Source organism: Etheostoma spectabile, chromosome 10 (assembly GCF_008692095.1).
Source record: "Etheostoma spectabile isolate EspeVRDwgs_2016 chromosome 10, UIUC_Espe_1.0, whole genome shotgun sequence".
Lineage (NCBI taxonomy): Eukaryota > Metazoa > Chordata > Actinopteri > Perciformes > Percidae > Etheostoma > Etheostoma spectabile.
The window spans coordinates 15,960,697-15,986,503 of NC_045742.1; the positions used below are offsets into that span (position 1 = coordinate 15,960,697).

Sequence of the window (25,807 nt, forward strand, 5' to 3'; positions counted from 1 at the left end):
CACGTTGGTGGTCTTACCTACCGTGAACATCTGTCTCTCTTCTCAACGCTTCAACTTCTGAGTGGCCACAAAATTTTTAAGGGCCTGCATCTCTCCCTTCATCTGCTTTAAATTGATTTTCAGGGTTTCAGTAATGAAGGTCTGCAGGTCCAGATCTTGTTGGGCTTTTTCCAGTTGGGATTTCAGATGCTCCGTTTCCCCTGGTGGGGAGTGGACACGTTCAGCCGGAGCTTCATCCAGCTGGGCTCTATGGGAAGCCTGGGATCTTTCCGTATCTCCTTTGCCTCCTTCCTCTGTTCTAAGAGAGCTTCCTCCATCTTGGTCAATTTATCCTTCAGCTCCTGAGCTTGAGCACTTTCCTTCTCCAGAAAGCTTTCCAACTCTAACTCCACGTTGGTCTTTCTTACCTTGAGCTTCTTTTTCTCTTTAAAAAGCTCCATCTTCTGAGTCTCCACTTCCTTTTTCATTCTTCCTTCTCTCCCTTCATCTGCTTCAATTCGACCTTCAGGTCTTTAGTAATGAAGTGAACTGCAGGTCCCGATCTTTTTGGGCTGGGATTTCAGATGCTCTGTTTCCCTGGGTGGGGAAGGGACACGTTCAGCAAGCTGAACTTTCAAGTCACAGATCTCCCTCTGCATCAGCTCTTTCTCATGGACCCAACTGCTGCCCTCTCTCTGTTGTTGGAGCTGATCGAGAAGATCAGCCAACAAGTCCGCTCGGATGATCAGGTGAACTCTGCCAGATTCACATTGGGTGAGCGTCGCCTCGCTGTCCTTCAGCTCACACCGTACTTGTTCTTCAAGATAACTGAGATAGAAATTGTTTTGTTGAATCTCTCTGGAGTTGAAGTCCATGTTTTCCAGTGTTTTTTTCTCATGTTGTAATGTGAACATTTGGATTGGTACAGTCAAATGATTCTCTGATACTAACTGCTGTCTGAGTGAATGTGTGTCCGAACTAAAGATGGGTCCCAATATTCAGTGTGTTGTTATGACAACAACAACATGTATTATTATGTTTTCAATCCAAATGGTTATTGATTCTATTCCATTCTATCTTTGATCTATTGTTGCCATGAGACACCTGTTTGTTTTTGTTTGAACATACAGTGTGAATGTAATGATTTCGGATGATTCCTAAAATGTGGCAGAAAAAACACTTTACAAAATATGGAGAGGAAGAAGATGAGCAGTAAACACAAGTATGCGCCAGTTGGGACATCCTTTTCTCTAACTCCATTCACCATGTGTGCTCAGCCTACCTATTACCTATTTTTTAAGATGTGTATTTACCACAATAAAAATAAAATAAGAATAAGAATAATATATAGTAGCGCATCAACATAAAATGTTGATATAGTTGATTGTAAAACAATGAACATGATCTTGACTTTGAACTACATGCAACAACTTTTACTCCATACTCACCAATTGCCTGCTTCATGGCTGGTTATAATTTTACATTTTGCATATTAGAAATAATCTCTGGTTTTAATTTAAGGCTTCCCTAGCTGTCTGCTTTATACCACTGTTGCAGTAAAAAGGTATTTGATTGGCTACATATTGAAACATTTATTAATTACTCTGTAGCCACCAGTGTTCGGTGAGTTACTTTTAAAAAGTAATTAGTTATAGTTACTAGTTACTTCTTCCAAAAAGTAAGTAAATTAGATACTCAGTTACAAATTTTAAAAGTAATTAAAGTTGCAGCCAGTGTTGGAAGGCCCTCGCTAAACTGCCTGCGTTGGGGTTACTGGTAGACGCCGCTCCTTGCGACCGTGCATTTGCGCGTCATTCAAACACTGAAAATCATTGTCAGTGAAAAGGGAACTACCTGCTGAGTTCAATGATACCTCACACAAGACTCTACGTCATACAGTTCATTATCTGTGAATCATTATCTGTGTGTGTGTGTGTGTGTGTGTGTGTGCGTGTGCGTGTGTGTGTGTCTTGCGTGGGTGCGTGGGTGCGTGGGTGCGTGTGTGTGTCTTGCGTGGGTGCATGTGTGTGTGTCTTGCGTGGGTGCGTGGGTGCGTGTGTGACTGATACAATTTTGGAAAGTTATTATGCAGTAGTATCTTTGCTGGAAATCAGCATAGCATGTACATTTGTGTTCTGGAAAAACAGATCTTAAAATATCTATGGGAGCACTAGTAACTGTAATTACATCTGTTTGGGATTATACAATGTTACATAATGCTGCCATTGTTGGAGATGATTATTAGTGGCATCTAACCAACAAGCTGTATCTGATGCTTCTGACTCCCATTTAGGTCTACACCACATTTCAGAATCGCAGCTGCTATCTGATAAAAAAGGGTTGCAACCTCTAGTACTCCAGATGAGCATGTGTATATTCATTCACATGCTGTTCCTTTAGCAGTAATACCGCCTTGCTGCCATCTTAAGTTAACAGAAGGCGAAGTTGCAAACCTTGGGGATACAAGACTGTCTAATGAAGCCTTAGTCAGCGGACTATAAAATGTAGCCCTGGCCCCGGAGAGTTCACACACATACACAGAGAGGACATACACTTCAGGAACTTCTGTCCAAAATGCCAACTGCCTGGAGATTGTGCTTAGTTTTGAGTCATCTCAACGTGGCTGAAAATGTGTGAGGTAAGAGAAAAGAGCCTGGAGGATGTTTAAGCTTTTACTGTATTATGTCCTTAATGAGGTGATACTCAAATAACCTGTTAAGAGAGGAAAAGCTGGATGAGAGACAGAGAGCAATGCCTCAAAAAGAGTTTAATATAGAAACTGAGACATGTTTATAATGTTGAATGAAAGGCTGCAGGATTTATCAGGTCTGCTTGTTGCTTTCATTTCCCTTTATTGGTCCAGTTTTCATGACATCAGCTCCCATCACAGTTTCTATAATTCTCAGCATTTATTGTTTAGACAAACAAAACTCAACAACATGACTGGCCAGTGGAAAACAAAAGAGAACAGTATTCATACCATCCACTGAAAAATCAAAGATGAAAGAATACAGCTGGATTAGTAGCGTACACCTATTCCTTGGCTACCATTGGTAGCAGTGACAGACAGCATTGTGATTGAGGATTGTGTTGAGTTATGATACCTCTTGGAAATAATTACTAGACCCTGATTTAAGTAAAATCTCTAAGAGCAGACTGCAACAATAGGGCATACAATATGATGGAAGATGAAGCAAGTGAAGAGCCAGGCTGTTTGTCTAATTTGCCCCAGGTCGGTGTATAAAATACTTTACAATATTATTGCTGCTGGTTTCCTTGGTGATGGATGCTGGCTGACACTGCTTTCATGAAACAAGTGTACTGTACCTTTAAAAGAAGCATGGTAAGTAACAAACGCCTAATGGTCATTGGTTTGAAGTTTAACTTTTTTTATAGCACTATTGCATCTAAAACATGACTGCTTTTAAACATCACAACAACAGCTTGTCATACATTTGATCAGTCTATTATTATTATTAGTATTGTTATCAGTCCACATATAAACAGGCTGGGCACCCTCTCACACACACATTTTTATTTGAACAGGCCAACAGTAAGCTGTTTTGTGTCCCCTATCGCTCTCATTTTTTAGGCAAATATTAGAAATTCATACAGTATGTGTGCTATTGGCAAAAGGACAGGGAGGTGATCTTCTTCTATGAATCTACACAGAAGGGATTCATCTTCTCTTATGCAGGGGATGTGTTGTTAACGTGAGGCCTGTATCTCCAAAAAAATTCTACTTGTGAGTTTCTGTTTCTGTGGCTTGTTCATCTTTGTGTTCTCTCTTTTAGAGCTAACCAAGAACAGTGTGTGTTGTATGCATGCATGCCCTAATAATTTCATGTTAGGGTCATTAGAATTTGATTAAGTCACAAAGAGATAGGGTGGTAGAAAAGAGCAAAACCAAATATGTTCTAAACAGAAAAAGTCCTGAGTTGCTGTTGGCCAGGTAACCTTTGTGAACAGTGTTGGAGGAACACACTTTCAAATTAACAATGTCAAGTGAAGGTTTTCTTTTTAAACTACTGCTACATTTCCATTATTGGAGACTCCAAATCTATACTGATTCCAAAAATAAACTATCATGGCTGAATGGTGGTTTCACTTCATGTTATCAATGATTATGGTTAATTATGAATTGGGGCTTTTCATAGTTTCGGCTATGATCTTTTTTGATAATGATATCATTGCACACACCAAAGTATTTGCTGTTTACACGTATAATTACGGTAAGTAAGCTAGGCCAATGTTGAAACAGGAAGTCAATCAACTCTCACTGATGGTACAACAGACATTTAAGGTTATGAATTTACTATTTGCCTCTTTTGCTTCTCATACAAATAAGTTTGGCTAACCCGGGGGTTTGCGGGTTTCTTGGTAAACAAGTGGTTGGGGCACATACATTGTGTTGTGTCCACATTCCCAGATCTCCAGTTACAGTATGATCTCCATGTACGGAATGATGGCCACACTACAAAAATATGACCCAAGTTGTTATAAACCAGAGTTATCCATTGATTAAAGATGATTGGAGCAGAGGATGGCACATGGAGGATGAAGGAGTGGAAGTAATGAAGGGAGTAGGTTGTGGACGAGGGCTAAAGTGCATTGTTATAATGTCCCAGTGAGCGCGTGGTGCGAGGCGGACATGTGAGTTTGTGTGTTAAAATGTTGTCAGAGCTCTGTTTCTAGGGATGGCACTCAAAGTTCATGATGATGTGTCGGCTTTCAGTTATGATCTAACTCATCAATAATGGGAGTGTTGTAATTCTGGAACAGAGGCTGCATGAAGAGGCCCAGTGTTCCGACTACACACACAAACACAAAGATCCACAGGAAGAGACGGTCGATCACCATGGCTACGTACTTCCAGTCTTCAATGATCTGCAGAGAGAGGTAATATTTTAAATGTTACTACTGTTGTGTTTCCTCTCCTGAACATGCTTGTTCAGATTTTGTCCAGTTTTAAAATAGGTAACAAGTTACATTTTATATTGTAACAGAAACATTTTTGTCACTATGAATCAACAAAACAATAATAGAAAACTTAAACACAAAGACCTAAAGAGGTGGTGATTTGAGCTAAATGCTAATGTAAACATGCTAAAATAACAAAATGACGATGCTAATAGGCTGATGTTTAGCAGGTATGGCACAATTAAACATTATGACCTGCTCATGGTGTTAAATCAGGGGATCAACAAAGTCATTAGGATTGACCCATTGGGCACTATGAATGTCTGTACCAACTCTTATTGCAAACAATTAAATAGCTGTCAAGATATTTCACTCAGAAACACAAATGTCAACCTTACGGTACCGCCATGGAAGTGGTGGACTGGCTAACAGATCAATATTGCCATCCATATGCCAGTGTGGCTTAATTTTACTTTGTCCTATCTTTTTGTGGCTAGCCTGCCACAACAAACAAAAAGTAGGTAAAAGAAAAGACTTTTGACACACATGCAGATACACTTACCCCTTCATCATCATCCTCGCTTTTCATCTTTTCAGCAATGTAGCGCACCCCATCCACCGCATCCTCCACATTAATGTTGCACTTGAGCGTCATCCTCTTCCTGAACTCCGTGTTCTCTGGCAAGTCGCTGATCCTCCAGCCATAGCGTTTGGTCGACTCCTCATTCACAAAGAAGGATGAGGGGGAGTCTGCCATTCCTGCAGGACTTCCAGAACCTCCCTCGGCTCCACGCAGCTTCTGGTCAGAGTATGAGCGCTGCTGGTGTCTTTTCCGGAACTTCTCACGGATGTTGGAGCTACCAGGTCTCCGCATAAAGAGGTAAGAGGGAAGCCGGTACAGGAAAATGCGTTTGACCCAAGGAGGCATGGTGTGCGTACTGGGAGACCGATGGTGCACGTTGAGCACACAAACACTGGTTACAATGGAGAAGGTGACCAGCACCATTGAAAACATCAGGTACTTTCCAATCAGAGGCACTGCTAAAGACGTGGGTGGCACAATCTTTGAGATAAGGAGTAAAAACACAGTCAGGGCCAAGAGGACAGAGATACAGAGAGTCATCTTCTCACCACAGTCTGATGGGAGGTAGAACACCAGAATAGCCAGTGATGTGATCAGGATGCAGGGAATTATCAGGTTGATGGTGTAGAAAAGAGGTTTTCTCTTGATGATAAAGTCATAGGTGATATCCAGGTACCTGATGTCATTAGGGTCTTCATTCTTGCGTCCTGGCAGTGAAACAATATCCCACTCCCCGCTGGGTTTGAAGTCATCACGTGAAGCGAAATCACTGAGGAGGATGAGATCAATCTCAGTGTGGTCGTAGGTCCAGGAACGAAACTTGAGGGTGCAGTTCTGCTGGTCAAAAGGGAAATCACGGACTTCAATTTTGCAGGCCGACTTGTAGATGGCTGGTGGGAGCCAGGCCACCTCACCATTGTTGGAGACCACGGCATTAGAGTAGAAGGAGACTTCATAGGTCCCATCAGCACTGAAAGGGGAATAGTTACAAAGTAAGCAAAGAAAAGGAGAAAAATGAAGTCAAAGCACTCAAAGAGAAACTGGTAGAATCATGACAAATCATGTTCAAAGATTATCTCTCATTCAACAACACATCTTTACCATCTTCACATATGATATTACAGACAGGAACAGGGTAAGGAAGTCAGAACAGAACTGTTCCCTTACCTCAAATCTGCTGAGACTGACTTTTTCCAAGGCTAAAGGTGCTGCATTATAGATAAGTGGCCTATCAATTATAAAGTAGGTCAGAAATTCAACCATCACACTCGGACTCTAAAGCTTTAGGCCCTGCTGTGAATGTGCAGACTAATTAAAAATGCAGAGGCCCCACCTGCTTACTGCAACCTCTGGTCCCCCACACTTGGCCAGAGACCTCGACCTGAAGTCGTAAAGTAGTGCTGATCATCTCCTATCATTTTGCCTCTTAAGCCATTATGTTCTTTATGGGGTCTTTAACTGGCCAGCAATCGGTGCTCATAAAAGTGTAATGCCTACCACTCCTGTATAAACTGTGGGGCAACACTGCTGACCAAAACACAAAAGCTACGCATCCACAGAGTTGTGTGTGAGCCTGTCAAAGTTTATTCTTTATTCTTGAAACTGCTGATTATCATGTAGTATGATTGAAAGCTCCAGAAGAACTAAAGGGATCTATTTGTGTGTTTTTTAACTATGTCAGTCTAACATGTTTGCATCTACCTGTTCAAGAATAGCAACAGGTTGCCCGTGGTGTATAAAGTACTTTGATCTTTACTTACTAAGTAAAAGTTTTCATTTCATGTTTATTTGAATAGTGACAGATGCTTAGACATGTAGAAGCATCACAGCATGTATGGCTATTGCTAGTTTCCAATGCTGTCCCCAGATGGGCTTTTAAACAGAAATAAAAACAAAAGATTAAACATTATCACATTAAACATACAAGTACAAAAATGTAAAAAATACTCCATAACAAGGATAGGTAAATTAAAAATCATACTTAAGTAAAAGTACAACATTTTGATTGATTTGATTTGATTGTTGTAGCTGCAGCAGGTGGAACCTGTTTTAACTTCTTTACATACAGTTACCTAGTTTAGTCCATAAGTCCAGTGGTTCCCAACCAAGGGTTGTTCTTCCTTTAGTCTATGTTTATGGCGACAACATTTTCATGTCCCTCATTTCCCTATAATGGGCTACCTTCCGCTTAGGCAAGGCAGCTTTATTTGTATAGCACATTTCAGCAACAAGGCAAGTCAAAGTGCTTTACATAAAACAACAAAGAAATTACAAACAGATGAAATACAAGACTGAAAGTTACAGTGGAGTATAAGAAATTAAACATTAAAGAGCAGAGTTAAAAACAGCTAAAAATATAAAAACATAAGATTGTTGTATAATTTTAACAATGCAACTTCAGTGTAGGAGATCAACAATTTAAAAAAAAAGCATTGATTTAAAAAGAACAGAGTAGCAGACCTGTCAATTTTCCTGTACGCAACCAACCATTTTGTGAAAACCCAAACTTTGTTGACCAACAAGGTAGGCATTATATACAGGCAGAACCATATGTCTTTACCATCTCATGTGACTTTTTACTCTGGTTACCCATGACCAAGAGGGGAAGTACTTCTCTTTACACTACAATATAGTCGTCAATATAAGGCTTAGTCTAATCAGGGCAAACCTTGTAAAATCCTGAACAGCTCCAACTGTTTCTTGTAGATTTTACCATAAAATCTATGTCACACCCGCGTTATATGCAAAATATGTACATTTCCTGTTTGGCTTAGCGCATCCAAAGACAATTGAGATTGTTTGTTTTTTTTTAAATGCCAATAAACCAGTGCACGTTTTTCTCCTATCCCTGAATGCTGTTTTTGGAAGTAGATATTAAAGCAAAATTGTGCTTAAATTTCAAGCCCCCGTTTTCTCTGTACATTAATGTGTAATGTTAATGTAATGTTAACTAAAATTTTATAATTAAAGTTAACTGATAATGTTATAAAAGAAGCTAGCAGATAGAAAAGACACAGATGTTGACCTATATGAATGACAGATGAGGTGAGGCCCAAAAGCTTTTGTGTGAGTCTGCCAGCTAACACTTCAGTGGATAGATGCAGTGGGGCTAATTCATCCTTGAATGAATTTATTACAGCATTAACATTCTCATGTATTGATTTTCCCTTGCAGCTATTTCATACAGCTGCACAATGATTTTTAGATGTGCACGTGAAAACTTTCTCACGTTAATGTTTTGTTGTCCTGAGTAGTTTGAATGTGGGGAAAGGGTGTTATAGTGCAGTGATTTCTATTGACGCCTATTATTGTAAAGGCTATGATTTGATTGTATTGATCCATTGTACATAGCATAATCCTGAACCATGGTGTAACTTTCTGTAAAACCTATGATCTTTCATCCCTTCAAAGATCACTCATCATTATGAGACTGTCTGCAGACAGTCTAGACAGTGTTAACAAACATTTAGGTTACATTCATTATCCTAAAAGAGATGAAAAGTGGGATAAAAAAAGTGAGATAAGAGGATAGAAAAAATAAGAGGATATGAGAAAACATTTCAGGAAAATGGGGCTTTTGAATAAAGTTGCTTGTTGTTTGTGTTTTGTTTCTCTTTTAATCACTTAGTTTTACACACACACACATACATACATGCACATTAAGTCTTGTGAAATCAGACGTACTTGTTGTAGAGGACGATGTCCGGCAGCCAGATGTGTTGTGACGGGAGCCTAATTTTCTTGATTCCCTCATACTTATCAGGGTCCCACATTAATCTGTAGTCATTCCATACCTGATGAGGAAGTGCACACATATATGCACACATTAGAAATAGAGTAATTTAAAAGAGACATACATGCAAACAGAAACAAACAACATAGCAGTTCATGCATGGCAATACATACACTGGTTCAGTCAACCCTTATCTGGAAAAACAAAACATTTTAAACAGTTAGACACATACAGACACAGAAAGGAGAAGAAGAGGACTAGTGGGGACACAAACCTGACTGAGCCAACAGTTGGTGGTCATGATCTGCTCCCTCTCATTCTGAAACACAGTCAGGATGAGGGTTTGTGAATTGCTGAACTCATCCTAATAAAATAATCCTCCACCATATACTTTCTTGAATTATCTAAATTAGAAAGATTTGCATCTATGATAACAGCATATATGGAATTGTATAGTGTGTGTGTTTCCTTACCACGTTAATCAGCTGGGCCAGAGACACCTGGATGTAAATGGTGACCTGCTGGCTATTGTTGACAGCTGGTCTGATCAGCTTGTTGTAGCGGTCTGGTGACAACAGGTGACTCACCAGCCGCTCCTCCACCTCCGCACACAAGGCAGCTAGACACACACACGCACACAGTTAAAAAAAAAAAAAAAAGTGTGTTATGTGATTGTTCTTTCAACCAACCATGTACTATATAAGCCAACAGTCTGCAGTAATGAAAGAAAACACGCAGTCTGTTGGTTCTCCATTGTTTGACCAACCTTAGTCCAACACTTACTGACATATTGCCACATTCATGTTATTCAGTAGTATGTTTTGTTAATTCAGACCATTAACAAAAGCTTTAAAAAACGTTGAAGTCGGCCTCCTAATTGTAATTCTGAGTCAATGGTATTGAGAATTTCTGACAGCTATAATATCTCCTACTTGGAAAAAAGAACTTCAGAAGTGTCAACACTAATACAATTAATATGCCTTGATAGCTATTGGTTGGATTTGTAAAGGAGAAATCCTCAAATTCTTCACGTCCAATACATGGTGACCAAATTCCAGTTCCATTAGCATCTTACTTTGAGGATGTACTTGTGCTATAAAAAGCAGAAGTGCTGACCCCTTCCTTTGCTAGTCTCTGTTCAGCAAGCAGTCGTTACTAAAAGGGATTCATTATAGATCCTATACATCTTGAAAATGTACAGGTGTGTTCGAAATATAGCAGTGCCTTTAGAAAAATGAGTAAATGTCAAAATTCTTCAAGAAATTGTACTTTAATGAACACAGTACCTTGGGGACACAGTACTTCTATTCCAAAGCAAAACAATTGCGCAAAGTCATCAAAACTTAAATAATAATAATATTTCAAATAAAGAAGAAATGCAGGTTCAAAAGAATAGCAGTGTTGCCACTTTCCTTGGAAACTCAAAATGTACTGTACAAACAAAGAAATTTGATAAGTGAACCTAGCTGAGTATCCTAAACTAATATTTTGTCGCAAAACACGGTTTCCGATGACTGCTTCACATCTGTGGTGCATGGAGTCACCAATTGGCATCGTTCCACAGGTATTGCAGCCCAGGATAATTGCACTGTATTCCACAATTCCTCAGCGTTTCTTGGTTTGCCTCATGCACTGCACTTTTTATGTCAGCCCAAGTTTTCAATGGGATTAAGGTCCGGGATTGTGCTGGCCACCTCCATCAGTTGAATCTTGTTCATCTGGAACCATGCTTTTGCTCGCTTGCTGTGTGTTTGGGGTCATTATCCTGTTGAAAGGTCCACCTCAACGGATTTTCCTCCTCAGCATATGGCAGCATGACCTCTTCCAGGATCCTGATGTTCTGAACTGATCCATGATCCCTTGTATGCGGTGAATCGGACCAACACCATAGTATGAAAACAATCCCAATCATGATGCTTGCACCACCATGCTTAATGGTCTTCAGTGAGTACTGTGGCTTGAATTCTGTGTTGCAGGGCGTTGACATACTGCCGTGGACCCTTAGACCAAAAAGAACAATTTGCTTTCATCTGTCCACAAGATATTATGCCATTTCTTTTCAGGCCAGTCAATGTGCTTTGGCAAATTGAAACGCTTCTGCACAGTCTTTTTTCTCAGCAGTGGACTTTGCGGGGGCTTCTTGCTGGAAGGTTAACCTCAATAAGACGTCTTCTGATTGTCACAGTACTCACTGTCAACTGAAGGTCTTGCTTGATCCTCTTGGTCCCATCATTGGCTGAGTCTTCGCCAGTTTGGCTATTCTTCTGTCATTCGAGGGGTTGTCTTTCTTTTCTTCCTCGTTTTTCAGTTTTTTGCTCCATTCAGGGCATTTGAGATCATTTAGCTGAACAGCCAATGATTTTCTGCACCTCTTTGTATGTTTTCCTTCTTTAATCATTTTTATTAGGAAACGCTCATCTTCAGAACAGTGTCTGAAAGACCCATTTTCATTGTTTTTTCAGGAGAAATGCACAGCCAGCATGCCAGTTGTCTGATCCTTAAATACGGATCACCTGTTAACACCTTTTTTCCCAGAATACCCTCCCTAATTGATGCCCTCTCTAATTGACTCCACCACTGCTATTTTTTGAACACACCCTTTTCAGTTAATCATTCAATTTCACAGAATCCACAGTATGCATGGCTGTCCTGTTGGGTTTGTTGGTTTTCTATACTTTATTTTAACCCCAGAAACTTATCTGGGGTATGAGTTTGAAATGTTAATAAACCAGTGATTTTCTTGCTGCTGGTTGAGGCACTGCTATTATTTCGAACACAACTGTATATGGTGTTTTCTGTCCATATTATAAATAAAATGGGCATATACAGCTGTATTTGATATAAAAATCTGAACCAATGAAGCAAACAAAATATTATTTTAGTTAGCATGCAACAATAGTGTATCCCATACATCTTATCTGTCTAAGCCTCATGAAAGCTATTTAATTTATTCGGTTTCATTAGGCTAAAATAAAAAATTAAATAAAAAAAGAAGAAAGGTCTGTCAGATACCTTGAAAAAATGTCCAACTACAGCCCTGCACAACTGCCTCAAAGGATTTCCCTAATTTCATCATCTCAGTGGAGTCTTGAGATGATGCAGTAATTGCAAGAGTGCATGGTGTGTTGAGGGTGCCTTATATTGAATGTGTGTGTCTTAAACAACCAGGTATGGTGACTAGACACCTGGAGCCACATGCAAAGGGTGGTCTTAGTAATTGACTCAGTTTGAGCTTACAGATGTGAATAGGTAAAAGTCAGATGGCTTTACATTTTGATGCAAACTCTCCAGCTCTACAGTCTAATGGGCTAGATCATATCTGAAAGAGGTGTGACAGTTAAAATGTGGTCAAGGTTGCCCTTATTTCAAATTAAATTTCACGATAATATAGTAGGTGCCTTACAAATGGTACAGTTGAAAATTAAACAGAAAGGAAGTAGGTGTAAAAGTGATCATAGGACCTCAGCCATTTTAAGCACTAATAAACGTCTTTGAAGTAAGGCATTCAATAAAAGACACAAAACCTGACAGTATAATCCCATCTGACTTCTTTGTCACCTCCCTGATCATCGTTGACTCTTCAGCAGGGCTGATTTTACCCATTTAATCAACAAAGCACAATGTCTGACTGCGTAACAGAGCTTCAGTGATAGTGAGTGGTTTAAAACATGGACGTTGCTAGACCTTTATACATTTTAAACTTGTGAAAATAATTTTGGAGTCCTCGTTTTGGCTTGTGTATTTAGGAAAAGAAACGTATCTCCAATTAAAATGTTCCATTAGAACTGACTGTCACAAAAGCATTTCAATCAGAGGAGACCTCATTTTGAGTGAACAATTATTGAATGACATGCACTAACTGATAAATGAGAAAAGTATTTGGCAAAAAGACCCCATCATGACATCATTGAATTCCCACATCATTCATTCATCACATTTTAGAGGGGGCCGAGAAGCCGTGAGTATTGTGGGATACCCCCAATGGATTCTAGACACAGGTGGTGATCATGATGACTGACGAGGATGCTGACATCTGGATGAATGAGAAGAGGAGCGAGCTCTGGGGAGCTCAGACCTGGGAGCTGGAAATGATGAACTGGAGGTGAACGGGGAAGAGGAGGGTCACAACGATTCACACTGAAAGCTAACAGCAACGAAGGAGAACATTTAAGCATTGAAAGCAAGAGTGTGATTGGCTGATAGAGGCTGTGGCTAAATCTGGTTGGTTTAACTAAAAAAGTAAACAGCCCTAATCAGCCGATAATGGTAGGCAGGAGGAGAGGGGAGACGGAGAGTGAGGTGATTTAGAATGAGTGAGTAACATAAGATAGCCTTCCAGACTGAACTTACGCTAAGCTTCATATGATTGCAGAGTATTGGAAGTATATTACTATAATTACCTCATAAATCATAGAAATTAACCCTAAAATGTGGAGACCCATTGCAAATAAAACTGACTGTGACTCTGATTTCCACCTTTTTATTGCTCCATATCTGCATATTTTCTGTCCCTCCATTGAAAATATAAATGTTAACCTGGTTTTCTCTCATGCTCCCATATAAGCCACACACGCTCTGTCACACCCGCTTTCATTTAAAAGCCTTTTCTCTCATGTCTTGTACTTGTTCTTTCCTCTTATCTTTTATCGGTTTTTATATCCCTTGTTTTCTGGAAGACACTGTCACCGCCTTGTTTGTGCTTCATAAATAAAGTTTTCTTGACATGATTGTTGGCTTTGGCTTTTCTGCTTACTTTTTACTTCTTACTTTACTTGGTATTGTATAAATTGGCAACCCATTCTCACTCCGAACTCATCAAATACGGACGTTTGGACAGTGGCTGTCAGCGTCTAAAGGGACAAAAAAAATTGCCCTTCAGCGCGTTTGTATAGTGTACTGGGGAGAGCAGCAGCTACACGTGGTTTAGCAAGTTGTATGTAAGGCACAAATTACGCCCAGGGAGGTTGATTGGGACGGTGGATGGGTCAAACACAAGACTTTCACACAGGAGACCAGGGCTCGTCTCCCTCGAGGCACCTTTCCTAAAGTTGCTTTCGTCTTTAACTGTCCCGTCATTCCCACGTGTCACAGAAACGTGAGCCCACCCATGACCTTTTCCTTAACATAACAATGTCAAAAGGGACGGCAATAGTCCCGACCAAGTGCTAAAGGTGACTTTTAGCGTCAATAACAACGGCAAAGGCATCCGTATTTTACGAGATGGGAGTGAGAAAGTGTTGAAACTGGTGGTGACAAGAAAGAAATGGGAGAGGTGGATTACATAAAAGGTCAATACTGTGTATATCGCATAAAACGCATAACAATCATCTTCAAAAAGTAAAGTATGATAACAAAGATTCATCTTAATCTCATAGCTATCTTGGGAACACGAACAAGACACCTGAGAACCAGAGAAGTCACTAATCTCTATAAGTATGGAGAAGTCTTGACCTTTACATTCAGCTTAGCAGTCAGTCCCCCAGTCATTTGTATATCCTGTTGTTCTCTCCTTGTCCAGCACTTGCACATCTGCTCCCTATTTGCACAGCAAGTCCCCAGCATACATAGCTGTTGTCTGCTGTGTCTGTCACCGATTTTAATTCTTTTGTTCTGTAATTTCTTTTGGGGGGTTTCTACCTTTTCCTCCACTTTTGGACTTCAGCCTGCCTGCCTGTTACCACACATCTTTGATCACAGTGCTAGTAAACATTGCTGTTACTCTCGCTGTTTGTTTGTGAGGCATGCATTTATGTCCACAAGTTGCCTCAATGAGTTGTTACAAATATCTATAACAAGTCAAAGCAATGTCAGATGTCTAATGTCTTTCTAATACATTTCTGTGTTGTTCTCTCACATAACTAAGACTAATAGAAGTGCAAGAAATAGGCCAAGTACATCCATGAAGGGGGTCCCCGATATATTCTCTAATTTGTAAGGGGAAAGACACTGAAAGAAAATGTAGAGCCTCTGCTTTAAAACACATGTTGTTTTATTGTTTCATGACATGTTTTGGAAAACTAAGCCTCACGCAGCCAGATTTGCTTTTAGCTAGAGACCTATATCTGGAAACCACCATTCAAGACCTGACAGACAGATGGTTCAGCAAGTGAGGTCAGGTGTAGGAAGAAATGTTGTTGATGTTGCAGTGATGGATAAAAACTGTCAGTCGTCTGTGATGTAGCCTACTGAAAGTGATGTCTGTCCAGACCACAGCGAGCACAGAGGAAACTGTGGTCTGCCTTTGGCAACCAACAAAATTCACCTTTATCAAACAGAAAAACTGATGAAAGGTTTGGAGGTGATCTGATTCTGAGACCTCTGTAATTGAATGGTCCCATGACATCCTGCCTTTTGGATGCTTTTATATATGAAATTCAGCCTTGGTGCAGAATTACAGTCAGTAGAGTCAGGCCCACAATGAGCTTTTCTTTAGGCCGTGCCATTTCTTGTCTGTAGCTTTAAATGCTATTGAGGAGGAGAGAGGCAGGGCAAGGTGGAGGGTGGGGGTGTGGCCTTGACCAACTGCCATGCTTTGCTTGTTTGAAAACCATGATGTCTCTCTCTTTCTCATGGGTTGGCCAAATTCTCTGGGCGGGCAAAGCAGAGAAAGGGGAGCTAACCTTGCTCCTTATGACAACATATAGGGAAGGTTCCAAATTGGTCCATCTGAGCTTTCATTTTCTCAAAGGAAGAGCAGGATACCCAGGGATTGCCATTTATAGCCACTGGGGGGGCCATAGGCAGGCTGGGGGAATGCATATTAATGTTAAAAAACCTCATAAAGTGACATTTTTATGCCATGGGACCTTTGAAGAGTTGTATAACTTTTTGCAGTGTTTTCCATCATCTAACTGCCTTGAATAGGCTAAGCTGTAGAGTTTGACTCTATTCTAGCATAACATATGACAGCTATACGACAGCTGTATGGCCATGTTTAATTTCAGGTGTAAAATATATTGTATATAGTTAACTATTCACATTAAAACAGGTGTGCAAACACGTCTGAACTGACCATTATTATACTTTGTGTCCAGACATCCCATGCAGTTGGCATTTTTAGAGAACTACAAATATTGTTTATTTTGACTTGCACTGGTTTTTAGCAATTTTGCCAACTGTCATATCACTATATCTCCAAATATTTTTTTCTGAGACATGTCAGCATCAAAGTGAAAAAGAGGCACTGGACTTTGAAGGCGGGTGCAGGAAAGAGAGGTATATTGTACACTTGCTCAGTCCAGATTAACCTCCACTAGGCTTCCAACTGAAAAGGAGACGGCAGAAGTGTCCAACATCAGAGAGACTACGACATAACACTAAACCTTGAGGGTAAATGTCTTCAGAGAGCTCTGAAACCCAGAGCTATGTCTGTCAGGATTAGACAAAGCAGAGGCAGAGACATATTAAAGGAGAAGAGGATAAACACACAATAAACAACAAACATCAGCAAGGAGTGCTGGCTAAAACAATTCCCAGATTAGTATAATCATCTGATAAAATGGATCATGTCGTATTATGGTGATGATTCATGGGATATCTCAGTTATACAGTTTGCTTAATGGGATCACATCCTGACAACAATTCATTGTTTATATCTAATAAGGCCACAATCTGCTGTACAACGGTCCACAGGTTTTTTGTGTTAATTAAAGCAAGTTTTTGTTTGCATGGGAGTTGAGACCACACTCTCTATAAATCCTGTTAGTCCAGCTCATTGTTTCTGCTTTATTTGTTGTTGTGCTTTGGTTAATTGGATTAAAAGCCTCAATAAAAAGCAAGAGTTTCGAAACCACCAAGGAGTGACTTAAAGTTGGCCACAAAATGTAAAGAACTGTCAGGAACCTGTATAGTATGTTATTGAACTACAATCTTAATCTGTGCCGCTAAAATGAATGATGGCTTCAATTATAGGGCGACTCCACTGACTGCACACATGAAGTTCATTTTACTCATCATGAGGAGTAAAAATAACATTAACATGTCTTTTGTGTATAAATTCTAAATAAAGAAAAATGTAACCCTGATGACACTGATGGCTTGCTGACAGCTGGAATTACCAGTGGGCTAATGAAGTTTGAAACGCATGGTTATTTACCAGGGAAGGTCAAACACAAAAATAATAATAATAGTTTCATCATGCGTACTGTAGGAACCAGTGTTTTATATCCGCATGGACTAAAAATCCGGATATCTTGGCCTCATGTGCATCTTGATCTTGCTTGCATTTTGATCACTCTTTTGTAGACCCCTCACTTAATAAACGGGCAAAACTAAATCACTGTAGTAGCCCTTTAATTTCTGCACATATACACATATATAGCACATACTGTTGGTTGCTTGGTATTGTTTAGAAAAAACTAAAGCACAAAAATGTTTTTTATTTATTATCAAATCCTTATCCAAACGACCATGGCCCACAGTGTGGCCTTTGTTGTAATGGCTTCAGCCTTTGTTTTTCTCTGGCGGCTCACGGATTTCTGCCAGAGAGAAATAGGATATGTCATGTTGCCCTAAATGTAAAGAGGAGGGCATAAAGATAAATCCAGAACAAAAAAAGTGTATAGATAGTTGCGGTAGATGAAACTAAAATGAGAGGGTATGAGGTAAATGTAAATAGAGACGGAGCATTAGGAAGGCTACCAGCAGGTTCCATCACAGATGTATGCACACACACATATATACACACACTCCTGTCTGCCTCGCTGCACTCTCCCCACCTCAATAATTCATCGCTGCAAAAATAAAAAATGCCATCATCTCACAAGCGGAGACTCGACCACAATCAAAGATTATTCTCCGCGCCATTCTAAACCAGATCAAATCAACATATCAGTCTCCATCACAACAGACAGAATGTGTAAAATATTACAAAACAAACATCCGTCTACATGCTTTGTTGCTGCTGTGTTTGGGTGATGCAAATGGACAGACAGGCTGTGTCATCATTGGCCCAGTATACAGAGATCCAAATTCTGCATCCTGTAGGTTCTTTTTTAGTTTAGTGAATTATTTAATGTCTTGGCATCTGGGCTGGCTTTTCTTGAGCCAATACAATTTAGGTTTCAGCTGTCTTTGGTTTTTCTCAGTACACTGAACGTATCAGTCATGTTGTAAAAGACACCCACGTGCCACTCATATGCATCTGTAGCCACATGGTTGAGTTCTAGCAAGTCATTTTACATTGCTCACAAGGCATCTACTGCCTATGTGTTTTTTAGTATCTCATGGGATTTATGTTGGTTATTTGCCTTCAAACATTTCAGAGACAGTGCATCCTCCATCTGTGAGGATAGAAACAACTATTTTTTTAATCCAATGATTTTTTTTCCATCCGTCACAACCTCTCCCTTGTGTCTTTCTGTCCTGCTCTGCTCTTTTCTTCTTAGCAACGACAGGAACAGAAGTGAGATAATGGCAGCAGAATAAGTGGTTTTCTTCTGTTCTCAGCTCCCCGAGTGTCACTCTCACATTTAACCACTGCTTAAGTTTCTTTAGAATACATCTAATGCAGTTCTCACTGGCTGGAAAACTACTTATATCTCTCTTAATCTGCCTCCATTCAAAGACAAGTGTGCCAAAGCAATGACTAATAGTTTACTATAAAGTGTTGACTCATTGGTGCCAGACCCTCTTGACACAAAATACATCTGCAGTTATGAGAAAGCAGTTTTTAAATTCATGAGAAACAGCAGCCTTAGAATAACCCCAGGGCAAAACTTAGAGATGCGAATTTCTGCCCACATGAAAAGCATTACCCAAGGGCTAGAAGCAGAGTCTGGGTTGTCACACACGGATAGCATGTGATTTTCTCTCCCACACTCCAAAGCATTTTGCTAGCTTTTTAATCGGCAGAACATTTAATCAGGTGTAACCATAGCACACATTAGTAGATTCACTACAGCTGATACAGAGAAAGATAGACAGAGAGGACAGGAGACAGAGGAGTTTGTGATGAGGAACTCAATCCGTCAGATAGGTTACAGCATAAGAGAAGGAGTGGAAAAATATGAGATGAAATAAAGAAAGAAATTTGGCATGCAGGAAGAGACTGTGAGTTGCAAAGAGTGACAAGACACAGAACAACAGAAAGCAAATACGTCACGACAAAGTGGCTGCCTGGATTTAGTCATTTTACTGTAGCAGCCAGAGTGAAGTTTGATAAGAGTAACAGGCATGCCATGCCTCAGCTGCAGACAGAGCACAGGTGATAGTGAACAAGTCCTAGAAATAAGAACAAGTTGGATCTGTTAATTAGACAATAAAAAAGAACAAAAAGGTCAAGATAAGGAAAATAGGGGTGGGAACAATTAGAAGGATGCTCACTAAACCTCCAATACACAAATTGCAGAAAGTCTGTACTTACTTGATCTAGAGCGTGTGTAGAGAATGTGTTTTCTAGATCAAGACTCACTTAAAATAAGCTGAAGATTTAGGGAGTTTATAATATTGCTGATTTAGATGCACATGTAAGGGGCAAGGGAATAAAATAGGAGAAGGCCATAAGGTCATAATGGCAGGCAAACCACAGGTAAAGAGAGACAAGTGAAACCTGACCTTCATCTGCATAATGTCCCCCCAGTGAACTTAATGTGTGTGAAAAATACATAAAACACACATTGTTAATTATACATTTATGTTTTTCTGTACAATTATCAACTTTTTCAAATAGTAAAATGAAGGTTTTCCACAGACTCCTAAAATGTGACATTTTTTGACTGACTTGTTTATTTTTAATTTAGCCTTGACGTTTTTATTTAATAATTTTTTTTAGAAATTGTATCAATTTATATATTTCTATTATGTGCATGCATCATGCCTTCATTCCAATGAATACCAGTTCATCAAGTCCAGTCATTGAATTTGAAGAAGCAGACACAGTGGGTCCTTGGGATTGACCCGTTGACATCCCATTTCAGCACCATAGACAGCTCCTAAACGGGATTCCCCTCCCTGCCTGAGGACCATGGACAGCGACTCATGCGTTTCTTCAGTTGTTGGATACAAAAAAAGAACATGCTTCTACTGTTGCATCATCTGGTAGAAGTGCACTAAGTTAAGGTTCAGTCCATTTAGACCCCTGTTGTTATCATCAGAGGGCATTGGCACACACTACAGGCCATTAGGCACAGTGACCATCATGAGATTTCATCAAGTAGGTGTGGGTTGTCCCCAATTAGAGCCACTTCATCCAACAGGGTATGGTAGTATGTGCAAAAGCATTGCATCCTTTGCCAACATCACAACTATGCGGGTATTAGGCAATTCCATTATGACTTTGTGAGTTTGTTGTTAAAAGAAAAGCAAGTTAGTTAATTGGGGCTTGCTGTAAAATCACGTGCTGACGCACGGAAACGCCACTATCTTTCCCCACTGGCCTGCTTTCCGGTATCACGTGCTGCATGTAAAGTAAATATGTTGCTTAAACATTTACGCAAATTGTTTAAACTCACAGAGACCATTAGCTTTAGAAATAGGAGCGGAGCTTTGGTTTGTCATAGCTACAAAGCACATGTGGCATTAAATTAAATTCATTCATAACCCTTACCAGACCTATTACTATATTAATTGGCATGCTCTGAGCCCAGAGAGAGTGTGCTATATTACAATGGACAGCACAAGACCGTGTAATTAAAATCCTAAAATATAAACCCCCCCTGTCCCGTCCCATTCCGGGAGGATTTGAACGGATTACTTACTTGCCACGGTGAGAACCAGGAAAGATAACGCTGCGTTCACCGGGACTGCCATTGCTTCCTCCCCTCCAGTGCGACAGACACACGAAAACTTGCAGACAGATGGAGAGTGTTTTGTCGCGTGAGGTTTCTTCTTTCCTACGTCCGATTTGAAGTAAGTAAAGATTGAAACAAAAAAGAAGAAGGTAGTCTGGATTATAGGGGTTTCATTGCAAAGAATTTCACTAAGGCCGGCCGGTAGCTGAGGCTCGGAGCCATGGAGAGCAACACTGACTCCAGAGAGGAGGAGGCTGGATGCTTTCTGCCAGAGCGCACCAACTCCCCCGCTGGTCCTCGAGCTGTGATTGCGCGCAGCTGAACCAGATCAGAGTCTCCCTTAATTCTTCTTGAGCGATGCAAACAACGTTATCCTGGGGAATATGGGTCAGGAGCTAGTGGGGATACGCCAATCCTGTTATCGCCGAAGAGGCCATTCTTCAGATAAAAGATTTCAGCGCCCAGGTCCTCACATCGCCCTGCCCGCCCCGTGCGCTCCCCCGTCGGGCGTCAGTTTCACTCTGTGCCGTCTCGATCGACACACATGACAACAAACAGGAAGCGATAGCAGTCAGAAATCCCCCTCGGGAAAACGTTTACTGTAATACCCAGCAGCCATTGAAATCAACCTTATCTTTTCTAATCAAAGGAGAAATCCCCTCTTTCATTTACTTAAAGTTAATTACTTTTACCATAAGAAGCTCAGAAGGGAGCCGCTGCAAGAAGCCAAAGCGTTTTTTGTTATTAGAAGTGGCTAAAACAACAAAACGAAAACGTTATCTTTTTTCAATTATGCACCCTGTTAACTGATGACAAAGTAAAATAATTCAACCCAAAGAATGTAGGAGCAGGTCTTTGGCAGCAAGTCAATTTCTATCTGCATTAAGCACATTGTTTCTCTGTTGTTTGTTCCCTCACTGAGGCTGGGAAGGATGAGGGTGTGGAGGTTGTGACGTTTCATATAGGAAACATGAAAACCTTTAGGTAATTTCAGAACTAGAAATAATCCAGTGAATATGTATATTTATTGATCCCTATGGGGCAATTGTCCACTGTGATTTCTCACCACCATCACCACAGGGAGGGCAAAGGTCAGGGTCAGCTACAGGAGAACGTTAGAGCTGGGGATTAACAGTGTTTAAGGACACTTCCACATCATATAGACCCAGAAAAAAATCCTTAAATAAAGAGGCTACCAAAGCTGATAACTTATTGTCAATTCTCAGTCTCGGATCAAGGGTTTAAATTAATCAGAAAACAAGGACCAACGTGGTAATAACAATAAAAGAAGCAAAGCAATAACTGCTAATCAGATCAACTACAGTTTTCCTTCTCTCCGTATGAGTGTGTGTGTGTGCGCATGTCAATGCAATATAACTGTGTCCCCATGGTGATGTGAGCAGGAGGAAAACATGGCCATAAATGTGCTTCATAGAGGAGGAAGAGAGGAAATAATATAAAGAAATAAAATTAGGTTGCCCATCAAAGATTGTGAATAGAATGAAAACGTTTTCTGTGGACAGTGGTCATTTTTTAAGAAGATTATACAATAAATGTAGAGAAAAAGGTGAGGAGATTTTGGAAAATTACAGAAAGTTCAACACCTCTCTCAGATATTAGAACGGTATCAATGTTATCATCTAACTCTCCACAAGAAAGCAAATGAACACATTTCCCAACATCACAGTGTTTCCAAGAGTTGGAAAAGGAAACAAAGCAACCAACTTCTGAACAAAAGCTAACATTTACAGTCAAGAGAAGATGCTGGAACACAGTGTCTAACTCTCACCTGAACTTTGGCCTCACCTCATACCACAGAGGCATTTTACGGTTGATACATTCATACACACACACACACACACACCATAAAACGAACCTCTGGTCACAGCTCTAAATGTAACCAAATTGTATTACCCTCCCATCATTCCCCATTACAGCCACACTTTAGCAACATGGGAGCATCCGCCTCCCAAAGTCCCCACCCGTCTCTCTTAATGAACATTATCTCTGCATCCTAAAAGCAATGGGGAGGAGCAGAAGGAAACCAAATTTAATCAGAGCTACTTAGAGCTCGCTGTGGGGTCTGCTGGGGCTCTAAAGAGCCAGCAAGCAAGCGTACCTACACACACGCACGCACGCACGCACACACACACACACACACTCAAAGAATAAAATCTATGAACACTTTGTTTCCATGTTTTGTAAATACTATAACTGATAACAGAAGGATCAACAACATGACATCCATGCACACCCATAAACACACTAACAGATGCACACACAAACACTGTCTCATCAAAGCACTTGGGAAGACTTTACATTTCAGCTAAAACACTTGTCCCAATGTAAACCTTCATCATTTATTTTGCCTTATTAGCCTTTATTTACTTTATGCAATTACTAAACTTTCAAGTTGTTACAACCATTGTGTAAAAGAGTAAATTTAAACACCCAAATCATAAATGAGAAAGTCAGACGTATCCTGAATACATCTGACTTGGCTCTTTAAGGGGAACTCATTTTACTCATTTAAGTGTGTTTACAGATCTTGGGGAGTACCACTCTTTAAGTAAATAAATGTAGTATAAAGCCTTTTAGGGCTCCAGACGTAAATGTCAAAGTCTCTACATGTCCTTAAGGGATGTCACTTGAGTCCATGTCAGTTGGGTCTGAAGACTACATGCGTTTTGTGCTACATGGTCAGTGTACAAAATGTCAGCATCTGCAATGACACAGATATCTTGAACTGTCTGATAATTTGAAAGCTCATAGGGAATTTTTCACATCTCTACCATCCCTCCAATATTACATGATGTGAGCGTGTCAGAGACATTTCATAAGCTACTTCCAGCAGCATGACCAGAGGTCTAATCTGCCTAAATCAAAGTAAGTGAAAACATGTGTGTGCGTATGCAGGGCCTTTAAGTCAACTCAAGTCAATTTTATTTATATGGCCCAATCTCACAAATTTGCCTCAAGGTTATCTGTGCAGCATAAGTTACCCTCTATCCTCATCAAGTCTTTAAAAAAAAAGGACAGATACCAGCATAAATTTAGGGTCCTGAAAGATAAAATATCTATATAATAAAACTAAAATGATTACAAGAAAAACATCTTCAATGTGTAGTCAAACCACAGTCATCTCATCCTTAATCTATTTTTTTTAAATACAATACATAAAAACTCAAGAATCGTCACTTCAGATGATTTTTGTCATTTAGTCACATTTGTTCATCGTAAGGGCCACACGGAATCTGCAGAAGCTGAATTCCCTGCAGATTTTTTGCAGATTTTAAAACCAATTAAAATTTAACTTTGAATCTTAACACATCTCCACCACAAGCAGAAAAAGAGTCCACTAAATTCCACAGAAAACTGTAGATGTAAACCTTCAAAATTCGGTTTAGGCCTCCTCATGAGCTAAAATGCATACCGTTGCTTCAGTATGGTAGTCAAAGTGCTGAAGTGTTTTACATTTGCCTAATAATTCATCAATTCACTACCTACAGCAATGATAATCTGATATCCACCACCACAGCACTCAGCCAGCATGATCTCATTTACCACACGTTGTACACAGCTCCATATGTGTACACTATGGGATGTACACTCACACATAAACACACATTCTACAGCATGTTTTCTCCTTCACATTCTCCTCCGTGTTACAGCTAACTCACAACATCTGCATCTATTTTCCAACAGCTGCATCACCATATTGTTTATCATTTCAGTGGATTAAGTTTGTTTTGTTTACTCCTCTCCACTGAGCCTCCTCACTGGCCTCCCTCTCATCTAACACTGCGTTTGTTTGCCTTTAGGCAGCGTAGTCAGAGACATTGCACACCAGTAAAATGGCCGATTCCCCCGCTGCATTAATGTTATCAGAAATTCATATTACTAGGGGACACTTGTTTCTTGGATTGACAGTATGAGATGGGGCTTTCTAAATTCCAGACTGGTAGCCTGTCACAGCTGCTCATTGTCCTGCTCTGGTGGGGCAGAATCACTGTGATGGTACCTCCTAGATGTGTAATGATAAGCGCATCTCATCATCTATCTTTATCTCATTCTAATGTTCCTGTTGCTTCGTCGTTGCCTTCGGTCTTTGTCTCCTTTATTTGCACTTTGCTCTACTTTGTCTATTCGTTCAATGCGTGTGCCTGCTCCCTTTCTCAGTTCCTCTTATCTCCTCCCAATGTTCCTCATCCGCCGACTTTCACTCTTTCTTCTTGAGTCCTCGTCATACCCTGTCAATCTCCTCCCATCTCTCTTGAACCAAACAGGCATATAAACCCCTGAGGAGCTCTCAATGGGTGGGAGAGAAAAATGTATGAAAATGGCAAGAATCTTATCAAGGCTGAACTTAATTACATGTTCCGACGAAGCTTGCAGCCTTAGAACATGTCTCCATGCTGCTTCCGAGTAACCGTGCTTCTACGCTACACCCTGGCCGATTTGGTTTTCTGTAACTACTGTCTCTGTATCAGCCCTCCTCCACACAAAGCCTCTCATGTCATCTTTTTTGCAGGCAAAGAAGATTCAGCACTGCACATAATCCAGAGGCAACAGAAATTGGACAAGCATGGACCTTACACACATGGAATGTGTGGAAGAAATAAGACAATGTTGTATGAAAAGGAGACTTGAGCGGAAAGCAGTTGGTGGTGAATGTTGACATGACTGAAGATAACATACTTCAGGGGCTAAATTTACAAAAGCATTTTATCATAGATATTAGCATCTTTGGATGGCAAACTTTTTCTCTCCATTTTTCCATTGATTTTAGGAAAGAAAAACACTTACAGGCGGACAGTGAAGTGAATCCCATTAGGATGACTTTACATTTTGTTATTGACCTTT

General features: G+C 40.2%; 1 protein-coding gene and 1 long non-coding RNA gene across 2 annotated transcripts in view; one reads left to right on the forward strand and one right to left on the reverse strand.

Annotated features, from left to right (window-relative positions):
- The window catches only part of LOC116696352 (uncharacterized), a 21,012-nt gene extending 1,348 nt beyond the window's left edge, over positions 1 to 19,664 (forward strand). Inside the window, exons 2-3 of the long non-coding RNA XR_004333700.1 lie at positions 2,072 to 2,073; positions 19,653 to 19,664. This is a non-coding gene — a long non-coding RNA (uncharacterized LOC116696352). The remainder of the gene's footprint in view (positions 1 to 2,071; positions 2,074 to 19,652) is intronic.
- chrnb5b (cholinergic receptor, nicotinic, beta 5b) lies at positions 2,798 to 21,542 on the reverse strand. Its single transcript, XM_032527198.1, has 6 exons — positions 20,912 to 21,542; positions 9,689 to 9,834; positions 9,490 to 9,534; positions 9,167 to 9,276; positions 5,462 to 6,452; positions 2,798 to 4,866 (listed from the first exon to the last, which is right to left on the reverse strand). Exons 1-6 carry the CDS (start codon positions 20,961 to 20,963, stop codon positions 4,711 to 4,713), a joined length of 1,500 nt encoding a protein of 499 aa, XP_032383089.1. The 5' UTR covers positions 20,964 to 21,542; the 3' UTR covers positions 2,798 to 4,710.
- Positions 21,543 to 25,807: the final 4,265 nt, after the last annotated feature.

Excerpts from the sequence above, each read along its gene's own strand:
- chrnb5b (XM_032527198.1), bottom strand. The coding sequence starts at position 20,963 with ATGGCAGTCCCGGTGAACGCAGCGTTATCTTTCCTGGTTCTCACCGTG. Across the intron at positions 9,535-9,688 it reads TGGCCCAGCTGATTAACGTG|AATGAGAGGGAGCAGATCAT; the intron begins GTAAGGAAACAC and ends ACTGTGTTTCAG. Across the intron at positions 9,277-9,489 it reads CCAACTGTTGGCTCAGTCAG|GTATGGAATGACTACAGATT; the intron begins GTTTGTGTCCCC and ends CTTCCTCATCAG.